The sequence below is a fragment of the Lissotriton helveticus genome, chromosome 7 (assembly GCF_964261635.1).
Source record: "Lissotriton helveticus chromosome 7, aLisHel1.1, whole genome shotgun sequence".
NCBI classification, from domain to species: Eukaryota; Metazoa; Chordata; class Amphibia; order Caudata; family Salamandridae; genus Lissotriton; species Lissotriton helveticus.
Genome location: NC_136068.1, coordinates 176,516,057 through 176,535,572, shown reverse-complemented (window position 1 = coordinate 176,535,572; position 19,516 = coordinate 176,516,057). Strand labels below are relative to the sequence as shown.

At 42.2% G+C, this 19,516-nt stretch overlaps 1 protein-coding gene across 2 annotated transcripts in view; it reads left to right on the top strand.

Moving 5' to 3' along the window:
- The window catches only part of LOC144768306 (solute carrier family 2, facilitated glucose transporter member 10-like), a 216,563-nt gene extending 201,754 nt beyond the window's left edge, over nt 1–14,809 (top strand). Inside the window, exons 6-7 of one of the 2 annotated variants that reach the window (XM_078651878.1) lie at nt 6,274–6,333; nt 12,029–14,809. In XM_078651878.1, coding sequence (XP_078508004.1) covers nt 6,274–6,333; nt 12,029–12,122 — 154 coding nt within the window. In that variant the 3' untranslated portion in view covers nt 12,123–14,809. The remainder of the gene's footprint in view (nt 1–6,273; nt 6,334–12,028) is intronic. The other variant, XM_078651879.1, reaches the window with a different exon arrangement.
- Nucleotides 14,810–19,516: the final 4,707 nt, after the last annotated feature.

The following is a 19,516-nucleotide window of genomic DNA, read 5'->3' as shown; positions in this document are numbered from 1 at the left end:
AGACCATTGGTACAGACTATGCCAACTTACCTAAAAGATACAAAGGACATTCTACGAGTGATCCCGGATATTGAATTCAATGTACAGAGTGATCTTTTGGTCTCGTTAGATGTAGAGTCTCTCTACACTTCCATCCCTCAAGATGAGACTCTGGATACCATTAGACGTATTCTGGAAGATGCGGACCTGGACTCAATAACCCCAGTTCCATTTATCATGGCTTTAGCCAAAATCGCCATGAAAGACAATTTCTTCCAATTTGAAAGAACTACATATTTACAGGTGTCCGGTACAAGCATGGGGAGCATTTTTGCTCCCAGCCTGGCGAACCTGTACGTCCACGTGTTCGAGCAGGAAAGCGTTCTGACTCCAAACAACCCTTACAGACCACACATCCACTGGTGGAAGCGTTATATTGATGACATACTCATCATCTGGCGAGGGGATGATGAGTCGATCATATCGTTCCACCAGTGGCTGAATACTCAAAATCGTTTTTTGAGATTTACTTTGGAGAAAAGCAAAGAAAGGATTTCCTTCCTTGATCTGTCAATCTATGTTACACCTACTGGTCTCGAAACCGAACTTTACAAGAAACCTCTAGCCAGAAACTCGTTGCTCCTTTACGAGAGCCAACATCCCAAATCACTTAGGGATAACCTGCCCTACGGGCAATTTCTACGAGTTCGGCGAAACTGCTCAACGTCTACCAGTTTTCAGAAACATGCTGAGGGCTTGTCCAAACAACTTCAAGCACGACATTATCCAAAAAAACTGATTGCACAATCATGGAAAAGAGCAGCAAACAACCATCGCGATGCTTTGTTGGAGGTCCCTGTTAGAAAACCACCCTTGGACCGTTTGACTTTAGTGACCACTTACAACACAAAGTCAAACCAATTCCAACGCATTGTGAGAAAAAATTGGAAAATTCTCAATTTTGGCAATGAGGAAATGCAATTTCCTCTTTTTGCCTTCAAAAGGTCCACTAATTTGAGGGACCGTTTGATACATAACCGTCCCAGAGACCCACCTGGAAGAACAGTAGGCACACTCTGGAACACTGCAGCAGTTGCTGGACACCATCCCTGTGGCAACTGCTCAGTGTGTCCCCAAACTCAGAAAGTTTCCCAAATTGAGATAGGCACAGATCGTCCCTGGATTCTCAAGAACTTTACCAATTGCAATAGTTCCCATCTCATCTACTTACTCACATGCCCATGTCAGGAACAATACGTGGCCATGACCACGAGGAAAGTATGGACGAGAATGTTGGAACACAAAAGCGCTTTTCGCTGTAAAAAGAGCATTTCCAGACTGACCAAACATTGGATAGAGTTAAATCATAGTGAAATTGATTTCTCTTGGACAGTGTTGGAGAAGCCATTTATACCGTCACACATTGGAGACTCTACTAGATACTTGTTCACAAGAGAACAGAAATGGATTTTTCGATTATCCACGGATTCCCGGGGTTTGAACGATGAAATTCCGTGGACTACATTATGATAACATATTCCGTGGATAACAACATGATTTCTACAATATATCCATGTTCTGGCTCCTACAAGTAGATCTGTTTCAGCTATAATGTCGGTTGACAAGTTAGTACATTAGACAACCTTTTTCCACACACAAGGTACCTGGTTGTACACAAATGCGGATAAACAACTACGATTTTCCACTAAGCACATCTCCCGAGTACTATGGAGGCAAGCTTTCCAATTTACATTTGTCTTCCATCAGACCCCACCATACACAGTGGTTAGTATTCATAATTTTGAATTATAAGACATTCAGTTAAAATATACACCCTTGCATGTACATACAAAGCACATAAGTGGCGCTTCTAATATTGTTTGGTAAACTATGAATTTTATAAACACTAAATTCAATAATTATAACAGTACAATTATTGGGCCCCATGGGCTTTACAATATCTAAAATATTTCTTTTTATTGAGGCAAGTTATATTCGTTTAATCAGCGCGTAATTCTGACCCTACTTTGGAACTACACTGTCCATCGGTTTTCGAGTCCAAAGTCCTAGGGTCGCGGGAGCCTCTCCTTTGAACTACAATCTCCTCCCCTTGTAGTTCCAACTAAATCTCGCGAGAACACGCGACTCACTTCCTGAAACGCCGCGTATACCGGAATATATACAAAAACACTGAACGCGAGCTAAATGAAGAAACCTTTCCTGGCGATTGTAAGTGTTTATTTATATTGCTATGCCAGTGTTTATTTATATTGCCATGCCCAGGCGCGCTGACATTAAGTACTTTTGAATGGAGTAGACACACGTTCAGTTAACGGGAGCCTATGGGTGGAGACTAATGGGTGTACACTAAGTCGAACGTGCCTATAAGAATGACCTCACCCCTCCCACTCGTTGCCTCCCCCAACCTCAGACTTTGCCTGGGGCAACGACGGAGAGGTAAGTGTAACCTCTGTTGTATATATAAATGTTAAGCCCTTGTACATATTATTACAGTTAACTACATATTCAGTCTAGACAGTCCTACTACATGTGGGTGAGCCTGGCTCTTTTTTGGCTGCTAGAGTATTGAGCACAGAACATAGTCTCTATAGGGATGACAACATAAGTAATAAAACCCAGGTTCTTAGCTGGTTTTTTATTTTTGAACTCCCTTTTCTTGTTCTTAGTGCGTGGCCTCCCTTATTCTGAGTTTGGTCCAGGTGAGGTGAGGTATTCTCCCCTGTCGAGATGGGTGAGTAAGGAACCATTTGGTCCTCTTTTCAATTTTTCTAATTACATTATATGGTTTTATATCCGATGCACTTACACCATCTTGCACTTTCTAGGTAAATTACATACCTGCTGACAAGGAGGAATGAGAAAACATATCCTTTATAGTTGTCACTGTGTTTTTGTTTTCACTATGATTGTGAATTGCACAAGCAGTAGCAAGAGTTTATAAGAACAGAGGCCCTGACGAAAGCCTAGGGAGTGTTCCCCTGTATGGCTGAAACATGTTGGCCCCTAAACAGTTATTTGTTGATACTGTGATTTTGCGCTGTTCTGGTTTTTAAATGGAAAGGAACTCACAGCTATTAAAGTTCTCTTACTGTGATTTTTCTATTCTCTTTTAATTTCACCTTTTTACACTTTCACCTTTGCACTGCTTATTGTTCTATTTGGTGATCCTACGCATGGTCACATGAGCGATTGTGGGCTTGACCCATGTCCTACCAGGCTGTTCTGGAAGTAGTCTCGCTAAACTGGAGACACACCAGCTCAGTCCTGTGGATGACCAGATGAGAAAAAATCAGACCACCAACAAGATTTTGATGGTAATCCAACTCTGGATTTTGGATCTCACCTACTTTTGCAGGTGGTTACATGCGTCGGATTGTCAAAACCTTATTCAAACACTTTCTGTAATTGAGTTATGCATTTGGTAAACTCAACACAGTATATGTTTTTTAGAGACATAGTTGTCTCTTATTAGACACCCAGGTTTTTGTGTATTTACATAGAACAATTAAACAGTGAAGAAATGGAAGGTGATTTAATTGCAACCATTTTCGGAACGTGGGGTTTGAAACGCGTCGACCACTTCTGTTCAAATAAGTGTGTTTATAACCTTGAGGTTTCTGTCTGTTTGAAAAATCATTGAATTTCAGTATATCATTACAGTGCAGAAATCCTGCTGTTCAAAAAAACACACAGTTTGTTTGTCAAATTGTGTTTTTTTCCCCAAAAATGGTTGTGATGAAATCACCTTCCATTTTTTGAATGTTTAATTGTTCTATGTTATATGTTTTATGTGTTGTCCTAGTCATATGTTTGAGTTTTGTATGGTGAACGTATTATTTAGTTGATTTGTCTACAGGCCGTCATCCATTGACTGTTTTGTTGGGTCAATTGTCTGTTTAATGAGTTTTTGCGTGTGTTGTTAATAAGAGATTCACATTTTAATGAAAGATAAATGTGTTCCCTTTTCATGAAATTGAATGAAAAAGAATTTTTGATAAAAATGGATTCGGGTGACATTGAGTAAATTCCTTGTTCCTTTGAATTGGTTTTCTAAAAAGATATCAGTACTGGCAACCCTGTTGTTTTTTTCTTTTCTTTTTTCTATGTTTAAAAGCAGCTGCCCCCTACCCTTACAGCAGTCACCACACTATAGTGAAGCTATTTATTTTTTTAATATTACTTTTTATAAGAATGCGGTGTTCGCTTCAGGGACACAGCGTGTTTTTTCACCTTTTATTTTTTTTATAAAATTTGCGGCGCCAGCTTCAGGTACACCGCGCTCAGTTTAATTTTTTATTTAACTAATATGTTGAGCACGGCACCCGCTTCATGGACACTTCGCTCTTTCTTGTTTTTTTTTACTTTGTGAGCACGGTGCCCACTTCATGGACACCGCGCTCTGCAACACAATAGGTCTTACTTTTGCTAAAGTTTGACCTTTTGGTATTGTAAATGACAATGCCTTTTATTATTATAACAGGCATTGCCATTTACAATGCCAATAGCTCAAAATATCACTATTGTGAGACCTATTGCATTGTAAATGCTTGTTTTTATTTCTATGGACTCTTATAGAGTGCAAACTAGACCTGCAGGTATTAGTGTGCTTTACATGACCCCCAGTTGAGTTACAGACGGACACATCCATTTTTTTGTTAGGCATGGGCAGATAAAGTGATTTGCCCAGAATCATAGGATGTTGAGCCGATCCCGAGACTCCAGCCCAGGTCCACATCTCCGAGGTTGAACGCTCTAGCAGTTAGGCCACATCCTCTCCTCCATTCCACACTCTTACCTCACACCTGTTCTTATTCCACTCTAGTAAGAACATGAAACACTACACATCATAAAACAACTGCAGTACATTTTCGACAAGATACAGCTTGACCTATTGTATTGAATCTTCGTAAAGTACTGCAAAAGCTGTACAATTTGCACAATGTGTTATAGGACAAAATTATTATATTTTTAAAATGATTTCAACCTCAAAATTTGTAAAAGTAAAACAATACTGGCTTCAAACTGGTGAACATTTAAGCATTGAATGTAATCTCCTTACTGGAGACCCGTTTCATCCTCTTTGCTGGCACAACATCCACTCCATTTTGATTGTAATCTCCTGTCATTAAACCTGGTACCTTTTCATGAAGAAATGACTTGTTATTGCGTGAACATTTAGAATATGTAAAAAAAACAGGTGGTCTTGAGAGTCGCACCAGAAGCTTATATGTTACTTATACACAGAGAGCACAACAATATAAGTAAATAGGTTTGAAATGGTTCTCATTAGGACGTGTGCTGCACACTAGTGACCTGATGTATCAAAGGTTTTTTTCCCATTCTGTGTCTATTGGAAAATGCATTAGTACTTATGAACCTTAAATCTTCTCCAGAATTTTCACTCCATATATCTGAGCATTCAATAAGTTTGGACTGTTTGCACTATTTACTACCTTATAAGCAATTAACATTGGGCAAAATAATCTGAAGTAAATTGTTCCATCAACTAAAAAAACAAACTATTTTTAACCAGCATATAAATATTTTTAGATATTTTGAGCAAAGTCTGCAAAACCCTGTCTTACAGCTACTAGTTGTTCAAAGACTACATGCATATTATATTTTCTGTTGGTTGAGAAACTGCTGAAATATAGTCTAGGTGACCCAAACTGAAGCAGCCACTATTCTGTGAATGCTGTCTCCAATGTTGCAGTAGTTGAGAAATTGTATCCTGTGCTGGCCTCTTAGGACAGGACACACTGTCTGAGTTTGTGGAGATGGAGGGCGATGGTACAGGTTTTCAGGAAAAAATTCAGGCACAGCTGGTACAGGTAAGAATGGTGAGGCGGGGCGGGGGTTAAGTCGACAGACAACGTTATAGGGAAAATAAAATAAATAAATAAATAAAACTTCCTACCTTGCGCTCGCCACCTCACTGAGTCAGCGATGCGGGGAGCACAAGGTAAGCAGTTTTCCCTATCCTATTGTCTGTCAACATCGCCCCTGCTCTGCCCCGCCCCACCGCCCCACTGCTCTTTCTATACCGGCTGCACCCGGAGAAATTACATTACTCCTAACACACTAACAATATGCTTGCAGTAAACTCATGTCCTCAGATTGTTTGTTGGTACTCACAACGGTGATCTGTTTCTATAATATTTATTTAATGAGCAATGAGATGCAGGGCCTAGAGTACTAGGGATAAAAGAGAACAATACCATGGTGTTTTACAAGTACAGCATCTTTTAAATGTAATTCTGCTTTGATTTTCAGTTGGAAATACTCTCAGCGTTATTCAACTGCATGGAAGAGATCAGAACCTAACCCAAGCAGGCGAGAAAAATGTTTTTGAAGTTTGTAAAAAAACAAAACACCATTAGTTTTTCCAAATTGAAAACACTTTGCATATCTGTCTCCTGATCTGCTGTTGCTGAGTCACTGTTCTTGACTAACTAAAACAACTTTCATTCTGAAGATTATTGCGAAGAAAATGGTTTATTATAGGTGTTGGTGTGAGACCCCACTGTGTAATAAACACACTAGCTGTAATAGTTGCCTGTCCGGGAACGAGCGTTGTTCAAAATGGGTTGTATCACCTTCCAGGCGAGGGCGGGGACGGCCCCGGGCTTTATCTCTTCTGAGATTAAGGCATATCACCCTAGCAGGGACCTGCGTTCTTCCTCACAATCCCTTCTGATTGTTCCTCGCTTTAAGAAGAAGATGTCAGGTGGTGCAAAATTTTCTACACTTGCGCCCACCTTCTGGAACACCCTTCCCCTTCCCCTCAGGTCTTCCTCCCACTATTTTGAGTTTCGTAAAGCTCTGAAAACTTTTCTTTTTGCCCAAGCTTTCCCTCACCAGTAGTTCGCCCTCCCCACTGTCTGATGGTCTGTGCTCCTAGCGCCAAGAAACCGCATGGTGAACGTGCGCTTTATAAGTATTTTAATTTCGATTTCAATTTAAATAGGTCCAGTCAGACTCATTTGAAGAACCTTAGCTCAACCCTGGGTAGATGTCTCTCGGCAGTCAGGCTTTATTAAAGGAACAAATATAAAGCATTACAGATGCCCCCACTTTTTGCCTCAATTTGGACTACTAGATGCTGGTTTTCGACTCTGACAGTACACTGAAGCCTGCTAACTAGTCCCCAGTGCCAGTACTCTCTCCCTAACACCAATATGTGTGAATTGGTAACCCCAATTGACAAAAGACTTTAACCCCCTTATAAGTCCATAGTGGTACCCAGGGCATGGGTGTTAAAGGTGTTACTACTGACAGCAGGACTGTCATTGCACACTGCAGGAGCAGCGCAAACTGCTCGAACTCGAATTTGTACTTACCATATGTGGCTAACGCAGTGCACTATTTTTAATATATGTCTGTCATCCCTAAGAAAGGTTTCCTAAGCCCAGGAGGAAGGATGCATTATATTAAAGATGTGGACTTGAAAGTGGAAGCTTATATGCCCCTACAGTGGCCTTTACCATTAAAGGATACTATAAGTGATACACGGTCCATTGGATAACATGGGTTGGCACCCTGGCTAACCCGAGGTTTGCAGATCCATTATGACACCACCTAAATATGTTGCGTTTTTTATCAAACAATGTGCCTTATCACCCTTGACGCAAATCGCGTGTCGAGGACGATGTGTCATGCACCCAGGTGGCTACATTAGAAGATGCCCACCAGGTTGCCCCAGCCTTTCCTTTGCTATGGCTGTCAGACCAAGCTTGCTGCTGCCAAGACAGGAATCTGACCTCCTGCCAGGAGGTGTGAACTCTCAGTCAGAAACAAATACCTGGAAGGGAAGGAGGTCACACCTCCCTGGCAGGCAGGCCAGTGAAGTGGCATATCAAGGCTTTGAACTTCAAATGCTGCACCGCCTGTTAAATGCAACCAGGCTGCCTCACAAAGGAGGACACAGCTCTCACCCTGCCCCCAGCCGAATTTGTGATACACTGTCCATTGGATAACATGGATTGGCACCCTGGCAAACCCGAGGTTTGCAGCTCCATTATGACACCACCTAAATATGTTGCGTTTTTTATCAAACAATGTGCCTTATCACCCTTGACGCAAATCGCGTGTCGAGGACGATGTGTCATGCACCCTGGTGGCTACCTTAGAAGATGCCCACCAGGTTGCCCCAGCCTTTCCTTTGCTATGGCTGTCAGACCGAGCTTGCTGCTGCCAAGACAGGAATCTGACCTCCTGCCAGGGGGTGTGAACTCTCAGTCAGAAACAAATACCTGGAAGGGAAGGAGGTCACACCTCCCTGGCAGGCAGGCCAGTGAAGTGGCATATCAAGGCTGTGGACTTCAAATGCTGCACCGCCTGTAAAATGCAACCAGGCTGCCTCACAAAGGAGGACACAGCCCTCACCCTGCCCCCAGCCAAATTTGCACCCAGGCATGTGAAAAGAATTTGCATTCAGTAGGTGTACACCCCCAGAAGGCTAGCCACACCTCCCGGGTAGACCACCTACACTGCCAAGAAAGACTTCCATCATTTTTAAAAGTGGTAGAATAGTGGGTTCTGGGCAGAAATTGTGACCTACACCTCCGGCTGTGGTCACCTCAGTGGCAGATTAGCCCCTGTGGTTAGTAGCTCATTGGCCACTTGCACCCACATCCCTAACTAAATCTAGGATTTAAGGGATACCCCTGACACCAGAACCTCCGATTTGATCTGGCTTGTATAAGGACAAAATAAAAAAAGACCTGTGTCTGCTGCAACAGGAGCTTCACAAACCAACGTCGTGATACTCTGTACCTGTGGCCACCTTTCTGGAACTGCACGAATGTGGCTCATCTTGGATCAATGTTTGGCTCCCCCAGCAAGAGGAATCTCTTTGAGATCCAAAGTTATCACCAGACTCTCCTGGACTAGTGGCACTAGTCCTATGCAACAGCAGGTAAAAACAACATTTGAAGCCAAAGAATCGCTGGCCATTGGGCCTTCTGATGGATCGCCCAGAAGTAGATGGTCCAGTGCATTGTGAGAATCACAGTCTTGCCCTCCACAAAGTTTCAGGTGGCTACCTTGATCCCCTGCACCTCCTGATGTTGATATAACTTTCTACTGTGCTTACTGCTGCCAAAGCTTAGTGGTTGCCAGTCCGTTAGCCACCACCTTTACACGATGCTTCACCTCGAGGGGACTCTGCAAAATCTTTATCTGACATCAAAAGTCATTTCATTGTTGACATTTTGCACCCTGTTTCCCACCAGCACCGTGTAAGTGGTAAAACCAACTCTCCTGCAGCTCCCGCTTTAGCACCAAGGACAGCCAGGGCAACCCTGCACCCGGGCTTCTAGAGTCAGGTAAAATCGAACTGTCTGCCGTGGCTTGGTACTGGGTCCCACATCACCTTTACCCTCTTAGGGTTGCACATAACTAGACCTACAAGTGACTGATTGTCACTAGTGGTTTTTACTATTGACCACAATGATAACGTTTCACAGTAATAATTTGCACTGATTTTATGGTGTCTAAATTAAGGTTAAAATCTGATTTCGTTTTGTAAATTAGTATTGGATTTCTTTCGAGTCATATCCATTACTTATGGTTCATGTTGGTACTCTGAAATGCTTAACACATATTGCTCTAGTAAACCCTGACTGCTCTTTACCACTCTATCAGAACTGATATAAGGATTATTATTGTGAGTCCAAGGACCATCTTTGAGGTTTGTGAGACTATTGCATTTTGAAGCCTAACTAGCATCACCACATAATACTCCACCTTCCTACAAGTGAGGAACGAGACACAAAATCCATTACTAATTTATAAAAATAGGTTGTATGTTTATGTTCCAAATGACACCTCAACAACAAAAATCCACCAGAGCATTCCGGCGATATGAATTTTTAAAGGAACAATAAATCACTGCTTTTTATTTCAACACAATAAATCATTGTGATGGACGACACTCGCACTCAAATATTGCAAACTTTAGAAAAGTTTTATAAAGTTGTAAACTACTGCTCCAGGCTGCTGCGAGTGACTAACTCCGGACGGTAAAAAGTTCCAGAGACCAATGAGCCTTGGTTAGAGTGCTACTTCACAGCTAAAGCAGTCTCCAGTCCAGTTTTAGGCTCCATTGGTTGACCGCCATAGACTGTAAGATAGTGGTCCTGATGCAAAGGATACAGGATGCTGAAGGATGCTGATCTGGTGATGCGGTCTTCCTGGGATCACCCCTAAGAACATGAACAGTGTGGGGCGACTTTGGCCACAGGGGTTGATGGCTCTTGAAGTCCAGTTGAAGTCCAGCCAAAAAGCAGATGCCACTGGTCTCTGGTTACTGCAAAACCAGTGATTCTCTTTAACTGGCGAAAACCTCTATTTTGATCGAAAAAACTACACTCCAGCATCTCTCCAGGGTTTAGCAGACACTGTTGCAACTTTTGATGGTCAGGTCTTGGTTTCCTGGGCTACACATTGGTGGTCAGGCATTATTGGCTATCGATTCCTCAAGGAAGACTTCTTCAGCTTTTGGGGCCCTGTAGCTGTAACAAGAAGTCAGTCAACTGACTCTTGAAGCCGCTTTTTCTGTCTAAGGCTTGGTGCCAACTTTTCCTTGAGCAGTGCTCCACAGGTACGGTACTCTCTTTGCTAACCTTTAGAGAAGCAGATGGAGCCCAGTGTTGGTGAAGCCTCTATTTGCTGGGTCCAGGAAAAAAAAGGCAGTCCTCATTCAGTCCATTCTTCAGTACAGACGTGATCTCTGGTCTAGATGCCAAGGGTACCACTTTTATGCCCAGGTTTGGCTCTTTGGGATGTGGCGACTTCTAGCCAATCGGCTACCAGATGCCCTCCTGCCTAGTGATGGCTTTCTGTGAAGTGTAGCAACCAGTAAACCCAGAATGCACAATTCTGCCCACTCACAAGATGGCAGAACCATTCTCCTGGTGCGTGGAGCTCCCTAGTCCATCCCAGAGGTGTGGCCGCATGGGGGATATACGCCCATGGGAAAAACGGTTTGACAACTGTTTTCCTCTCTCTGTCCCTGAAGCCAACCTGTCTGCAAGAACAAAAGAGCAGTTACTCTCATGTGTGCCCTCCATTTGCCCTTCTAAAGTGGCTTACCCTTTGAAGCTCACCTTTTGGGCTCACACCCTCATTTGCCATCTTGTAAGGGAGAAGTCATACATCTTCCAATGTCAGGCCCTTCGTGTTCCTTTCTGAGAGTCGTCCACTCCTCCCCCGGTGAGTGCGGAAGGCTGTCTGGTGGCCCGCGACTGCAAATGGTCACTAGAAAACTTTGGGCAACAAAGTGGCTATTTAATACAGTTGCCATACGTGCATAAAGTACATTAAATTTGACTTGACAAGTCAGATTTTTTTCATGTATACTTTCAAACCTTGAGATATCACATTTAGTAATTCCATTCAGATTGTGCACTGCTGAGTTGCCAGAGTGTAACTGCACTCACCAATTGGGCTACTAGCCTTTTCACAGTAAAAAAGACAATGCAGAGTTTTTGTGCCAGGACATGTAAAGTCAAGAAACACATGTCCAACCTTTTAAAATGATGCACACTGCCTATAGAGCTCGATAGGCCTGACTTGGGGATGACTTGACTTATAAATATTAAAAAGAAAGGTTTAGGCTTTTCATTATTTTAAATTGCAAAGTTGAGTTAGTAGTAAAAAACTGCTCTGCCCGGCAGCAATGGTGTGCTGGCAGTCATACTTTGCTTTGTCACATTCATGGGGGCACAATAAGGGCGGAAGTCCACACAAGATACAGGTCCTGGGTACCCCTGGTACCATATACTAGGGACATACAAGTAAGTTAACTTACACCAATTGTGGGTGAACCAATCAGACATATACATTTTAAGAGTCACAGCAATGGCACTGAGTACTGGTTAGCAGGCCTCAGTGCACCTTCAGAGTTGAAAATCCAGCAGTATTGAGGGTGATCATGCAAAAAGAGTCAATCCCTTACAACCATAATTTTAAATAAATGTCAGACAATGTCTTCACCAAAATACTAACTCATTGAATTGCTTTGCAGGTTTCTGAAAGCAAACATAATGTGGAGAAGGTCTAGACGGAGAGAGTTCTCTGGAGCAGAGTATCGAAGAATGGACTTGTCTAGCCCTCCTTAGAGTACAGTCACCGACCACTGAAAGAAGCCATTCCAGCATTTTAAGGGCTGTTCTGCCTTGTTCTGTACAAAATATAGCCTCATGCTCAACGTCATAGATTTCTACATTTTTAACCGAATTGAGTTTCATTTTTTCTGGTGTCCAGAAATTGGTGTAGTTTATTTTGGTGAAAACTTTGCACAATAAATATTGCTATTGATAGTGTTTATAGAGCGCGCAATTACCCCAGGGGGCCATGGTGCTGTTGTCTGCTAGATGTCAAATATGAGTCTGGGGTGGTTTCAGAGCAAAGGAAATGTCATTTATCAGAAATCTTTGGGGGTCAAAATTATTCTCCGAGTGTTCTTTTTTGTAAACTCAATGACACCTAAATCGAACTGAGGAACCTATACATGGATGTGTAGAATGGAGCAGTGCGCTTGCATTCGACAGAACTGTGCTGTCTGCCACAGACCATGCAATAACACTCTGTTAGTGCATGAGCTGTATACAGCACAGCTTGTAATTGACGGGGAGGTGGCTGCTGCTTAGTGATTCTGGGGCCTGATGTCTGGAACTCTTACTCTAACACCAGAAATTACTGAGCAACCACGGGTGATGGAGAAACTAGAACAGCACAATTTTATAGGAGGCAAGCACAGCACTCCTTTCTGCACCTGTGTGCGTTAAAAGTACCTACAAATGTACTATATACGCGCGTGTCTATGAGTTGGGGGTGCTGCACAGTACATCATTTACATAGTAAGCAATATATGATATACCTATAGGTGTGCACAAATTTTAACTCTGGACATTTCCAAAATACAGATTCAGAATCTGCAAACATTTTACACATGCGGAATGTGCTGCTTAGTGCCAACAATCCGCTGGAGTGGTGGATTTTACGTAGGTTAGGGCCAAGGAAAAGACTTTAACGGAGAGGGAGAGGGAACGCAAAATCTTGCCTTACCCACAATTTTTTATTTTCGGGGGATACTCATAAACCTCGAGAAGTTCTACCCCATCTACTCCCCCTGGGAACACATGCAAACTCCAGAAGGCACTAGTAGGTGCATTTCCATGGAGGGAAAGGAAAGGAGCCCACTATTTTTTATGGCAGGGTCGGGAAGGCTCTTCATCATCCTCCCTGCGAAGAAAAAATGTGTTTCCCCCCTCTAATCTGCTTTACTCCTTTCTGTAGATTACTCACTCCGTGGACAATCCACAAAAGTGTTTGGTTGATTTTCTGCAATACCAGGTCTAGGGACAGGGTCGGAAAAAGGAGTGTAGAAGTGGGTGTGACAATACATAATTTAGCCTCCACCATTTTGTATGTCAGGGACATTCAAAATTACAAACGTTTAGAAGATTATTTCAACAAGTAATCCCCTAAACAAGAAACTGTAAGCCTGCTCACCTAAAAGACAGGGTAAGTGTGTTTACAGGGTGTGAAGGGGAGTGTGGGGGGAGCTCCTGGGAATTTTTGTGAATCTTCAAAAACTTGCGAAGTATTCAAATTGTAGTTGGAATGTTCAATACAAAGGTTTCTGACTTTTTAAATGTGTTTTGCTAAATTTGGGCCTGTGATATTAACGTTATGAGTTACATAAATGATATATTCTTTTCAATGTTTGTCCTCCCAATGCACATGACCATTCACATGACATATTCTGGAATGTTGCACAGTTTACAACAGCCACTCTCTCTGAAGCAGAGCTGGTTTTGCTGAAAAAATAGTTCCATTGCCTCTCACGAGCTGTGCCCCTTGCCTGGGTACAGCAACTTGTTGGTTTGCTAGAAAACCTCACTGTTTCTCTGCCTCAGACACTCTGCCTTCCAGACAACACTTCATATTAATCCATAGTCACTTAAACTGCATTTTTAGTGGTCCTCTATTTGATTGGAAATCCTGCTTTTGTTCACATTTTGTGATAATGTGTCTTGCACAGTTCATCGGTTTGAAGCTCCTCGCTCTGAGACAATAAAACAATAATGATCGCTTTGACTCTATCAATTCTGTGAACACATCATATGTACGTGCTTTTATTTATGCAAAATATTTCAGAGCATTTTTAGTGGCAATTCAACAGGCAAAGACTATTTAGGATACATTCACTAAAGAATGTCCCATCCACTGAAATAATACTTAATTGGCCGGAAGACATGAATATGCAATTTCAACCCCCCCTTTAATAAATGTTACATTCTGCTCCGACTTCAGTTCAGTTTGGCATAATGAGCATACAAAGGTGTATTTTCATTGAATATATAAAAGTCTAATCCCAAATGTAGAGCTCGGATCTGAGTATGTGAGTTGTGTGAGAAGTCCGGTAGGTGTATATCCGATAGGTGTATATCTTCAGGTAGGTGTTTGGTTATCCTCCTTTTTACTGTGCAATGATTGACCAATTTTATGTGGGATGCAAATATGTTTCGGTTAACCAGCACTTTTGTCTCTGATCTGAATCCTGCTCTGTGCACCATTGTCTTATAGCGCCATCTGCTGGAACAATCATTAACTGAAAGCAGGACAATTCATCAAGGATGTTTGTTGTTGGCTCTGCTATACTGGACTGCAAAGACGGTTTATTGATTGTTGATAACGGTTTCACGAGCACGCCACTATTAGTGGCCTTTAATTTCTATTTTTTGTTATTAAACAAAGAAAATTGTTCTTCTGTATAAATAAAAATGAACCATCGTCTTTATTTTCAACGAGTTTTGCCTTTTTCTAATATTAGATTCACAGGTGTCTATGGCAAGCAGTGATGGGGCCATACTTCCTTGTCGGGTTTATGTCCTTGTTATAACTGTGTACATTTACCATAATCATCAATGGGTGTATTAAATGTGTTATAATGTTGTAAGACAAATTGCATGACAATGTGATAAGAAATTGATTTAGATTTTTTTTTTTTTAATCAAAGTGACTCTTAAAAACTCGCATTCTGGACTACTTAACCTTTAAAATACATTATTTAGACAACTCAGTCAATTAAGGTGGCAAGTACAAGATACATCATTTGTGCAAGTATGAATAGTTTTTCAAAAGAAATATATCAAATTAGCGCACAGAAACAACAACTCATTGTGCGATACATTCAATGCACATGGAGCATAGAAACATAAACCCATGACGTCATATCTTTTAAATATCGAAAAGCTAGTGCCATAGATTTTTGACATGCAACAAATGCTGAGAACAAGCTAAGTTTCAAAGGCACCAATTTACAAAGATTTAGAACTTCTGAAGTGAAGGTTAATAACATATCATTACAGTTGATATGATACATCTGCATAATTATCAAGTAAGTATACCCGAAAGAAGATACTAAAGTGGTAAGATTTAAAGTGCCAGGTGCTATGAATATTGCTAAATGACCACTGGAGATGCTGTGAAGATTACGTCACAAGCTGGATCTGGACTATGAATTTCTAAATTGGGGGGGATAGGTAATGGTTTGTTTCAATCAATATGCATTTTACAGTGAGGCAAGAGCTCTCGCAGGGCTTGGAGCAGTAACTGAGTTCCTAAGTGTTTTATCCGCTTGGTCCAGGAATTTCATGAGATAAGCAATTGCTTGAGGATGAGCTTCAGTCAAGAGAAATTGCCTGTATTGACCGCGCCCCTTGTTTAATCAAAAAATGGTGGAAGAGTCTTTTATGCTCATGATAAGATTGGGCATATACAGAGCTGGTGAATTAGTGATTCCTGGAACAGGCCACATAAGCGGCACAAATTGGTTTCGGGTTGGCGCATCCACGGGGGCAGAAGACCTAATGATGAGAAGCAGCCCATTGGAAGTTGGCAAAACATCACTTTATCATGCACTGAGAATGAGTCAGAAATTTATTTTTGGATCCCTCTGTTAGCGTGGCTCTCAATGACCATATCAGCATGCTTTCTTTTCCTGGACGTTCTGCAGGCAGGGGCAAAGGATACCATGTGAATCCCTTTGTTTAGGGCTGATTTAAACTGCTGATGAGGCAGATTTAAATTCCACAATGCTGCTGCTCCCTTAAGTTCCAAGGCATCATTAAGAGCTTTTGACCGAGCATTTAGAGGCTATTTCTGAATGTAATTTCTGACTGAATGAGATTTTTCACCGATCCTTTTTTGGCAGCCTGTGTTAAATGACCTCGCTTGTCATCCAGCCAGCACCTCAGGTATCTGTATTTGTTTGAGACAGTCAGACCATGCTTGTTTAGATACCAGGTCCTGTTTTGTACCCTTTTCCTGCCAAATTTCACATTTGTTTTTTCATAATTTATTGTCATTCCATTTGAACGGCAATGGCTGTGTAAAACGGTGATCCATCGTCTGCAGAAGGACAACATCGTATGCATAGACAAGAGAAGTGATATGTTGGTTTTCCAGTTTTGGCATGTGGCTAATTGCTGAGTTCAACGCAGGTACCAGATTGCACATCAGTAGGTTAATAAAGGCCAGAGCCAATACACAGCCTTGTTTGACACCTTGTGCTGTATTTATCTTATCAAATAATTTTATAAAAAACAATACCTCTGACACCATAGATTACGCTCTTTCTTGTTGCCACAAGATCGTCCGGAGACCAGGAACGTCGAAACCCGGAAATACACACCGAAGACAGGGAAACCTCCAGGAGACGAGGATGTACCGAAAAATGAAGGAGAAGGTGCCCGTAAATACAACAGATAAGATAATTGGAAGACTCAGAACCGTGCGAACTTGAAAAATGAGGCAGCAACCACTTCATTGAAAACGCATGTGGAAGATAATCGGTGTAGAGATGTCCTACTACGACATTGTTCAGCCCTGAAGAAGACCTTATATGAAACAATATTTTGGTCCTAATTGGAGAAGGTCGAAACGCATCGGCATCAATAGTGGTTTGGAGCGCAAAAGCCAAAAAAAGGAATAGACTTTTCCGTTTGACAATCTGCAGTGGAAAGTGTAAAACAGCTGAATGCCGCATAGTAGTATTTCCGGAATTTGCCAGGCGTTAAGCTTGGGCCAGAGGTGTTGGCTGTCGACGTGGTCAGAAGCCTTGCTGTAATCTATAAAACAACAATATAATGACTGATTCTTTCTTATCTGGTTTGCGACAAGCATCCTTAAGGCCACAGGATTGTCATTTGTTCCTGAAAAGGGTCTTAAAACCAGTTTGATTAAGGGACATTATATTTTTCAACCTTGCCTATGTTTCTATGTCCTCCAATAATCGTGATGCTAAATATTTAGCCTCACCATCTAGTAGGGCTTTGCGGCTACATCTATCAGGAAGCACCACTGGGCCCTTTTGGTAGATGGGAAGTAGGATCTAACCTGGCCACAAAGAAGGAATGGAATAGGAGATCATACACATTTTAAACACATTTTCCAGAGAGATAGACCAGAACTCGGAAACTTGTTTGTAATCTGAAGCTGGAATGCATGCGGGCCGGGAGCTCCATCGACTCTGCTTTTCTGGTTCAGGTTTGCTATTTTTGTGGCCCTGAAAGTTGACATGTATTTATCAAGTTGTTCTTCTAATGCTTCGGAATTTACTTGCACAAGGCTTTGCCTGCTAGGGCTGGGATCTTGGTTGGGGCATTTGTGGATGCACTGTACAAAGAGCCAATATGCAAGATCCAGTTTTCGGGGGTGACATTGTTCCCACTTATATTGGGTGACTCTAAGCCCCTGCTAAGATGATTAATGATGATCCAGAAGACCAGAAGGATTTTGATTTCGACAGCACAGAACTAATTCAATTTAAGGTGCTTCCTCATGTTTTTGTTTTGCTTGCCAGATTTGTTTTTATACTGACAACGTAAAATGTTGATTTCTGCAAGCAAAGAGTGATCTAAACTTCTTGCGAGCAATCTTTTCTGGGTCTTGAGATATTTTGTGAACCCCAGTTTTCTAAAATTGGATCTGGAACTTAACTTATTGGTAGTTTTGCACAAGGAGTTCCTGGTCTTTGGTTGTGTATTAACTGAAGGATAAGTCTGATCAGATAGGTTCACTTTGGAAAAGGTATATTTTGCAGCCACTTCCGAACTCCACTCGACCCGTTTTCTATTATGATGGGTGCCGTTTGATCCAATGGAACTTAGGATGGGGTGAGCTTTAATGCAATTTGTTATGGTCAGGCTCTGGGTCATGTGATCACTTTCGCCACGCAAACAGATGGAAATTGAGGTGACGGTATTAAACAGAGTAACTGAACAAAATGTGTAGTCTAAAATAGCAGATCTTTTTGGCGAAAAATGAGTGGGGTGAGAGGGTTGATCTTCCGGAAAGCGGCTATTCAGACCTCGGAGGGACAGGCCCTTTAATGCGGCTAACAGGGTGCGGCCAGTGGGGTCAGCTCTTTTTGGGCGGTGTTACCTGTGATGGAATCAGCCACCTGGAAACTGATATCTTTTATGGGATGTTGCAATAGGGCTTAAGGAGAAGATTTTGATTAAAATCTCACATCAGCGGCAGAAGCGTGACTGTGTCTGAAGTCCTAAAATGAACTGCTCCGTCCAATGGTTCCCTGCAGATGCTTGATTGATGTATACATTTATCAAAAATAGTTCACGCTTTGTAGAGTTGTGGCTCCAATTTTGGATCTCAACACATAAAAACTCTTTATGGCCAGTGGTACATTTATTTTATTTATATAAGTTTGTAACGCGCACAGCTACTCATGAGTATCCCGGCTCGGGGCCTAGCGGGGGTGGGGCAAAGTAATTTTAGGAGAATAATTGTGTTTTCAGTTTCCTCCTGAACCCAACAGGGTGTTGAATAGAATGTAGGGCAAGGGGGAGAGCGTTCCAAGCAGCGACCACCTTCACCGTGAAGGCGCTGCCCCCTATTCTCTGGAACTGAAAGCGAGAAACCTGAGCATAGCAAAGAGACGAGGACCGCAGAGGACGTGAGGGAGCATAAAAGAAAAACGCCTCTGCAGGTAAAGAGGGCCACAACCATGAAGAGCACGTTGGGCCAGGGTCAATGATTTAAATTTCAATCTATCCACCATGGGGAGCCAGTGGCGAGAGCGCAGCTGTTGATGGACACTGTTCCTAGCCGAGATGTCCAATAAAAGTCTGGCTGCCGTATTTTGAACCAGCTGCAACTTTTTCAGCAGGTACCCAGGGATACCAGTGTAAAGGGCACTGGCATAGTCCAGCCGTGACAGAATCAACACACAGATAACTGCTTTCCTCGCTGCCTTAGGAAGGAGCGGAAAGAATCTTCTAAGAGTTTTGAGCAGGCCAAAACAACAACTAGACAGCTTCTTGATGTGCATCGAGAAGGAAAGACCTTCATCAAACCAGACCCCCAAGTTTTTCGCTGGTTTCCCTGATGAGGTAGGTGAGGGATACTCAGGATGCCAGAGCTGCTCTCTAAAGTTAAGGGGGAATTTGCCAAATAGCAGGACCTCCGACTTCTCTTCATTACA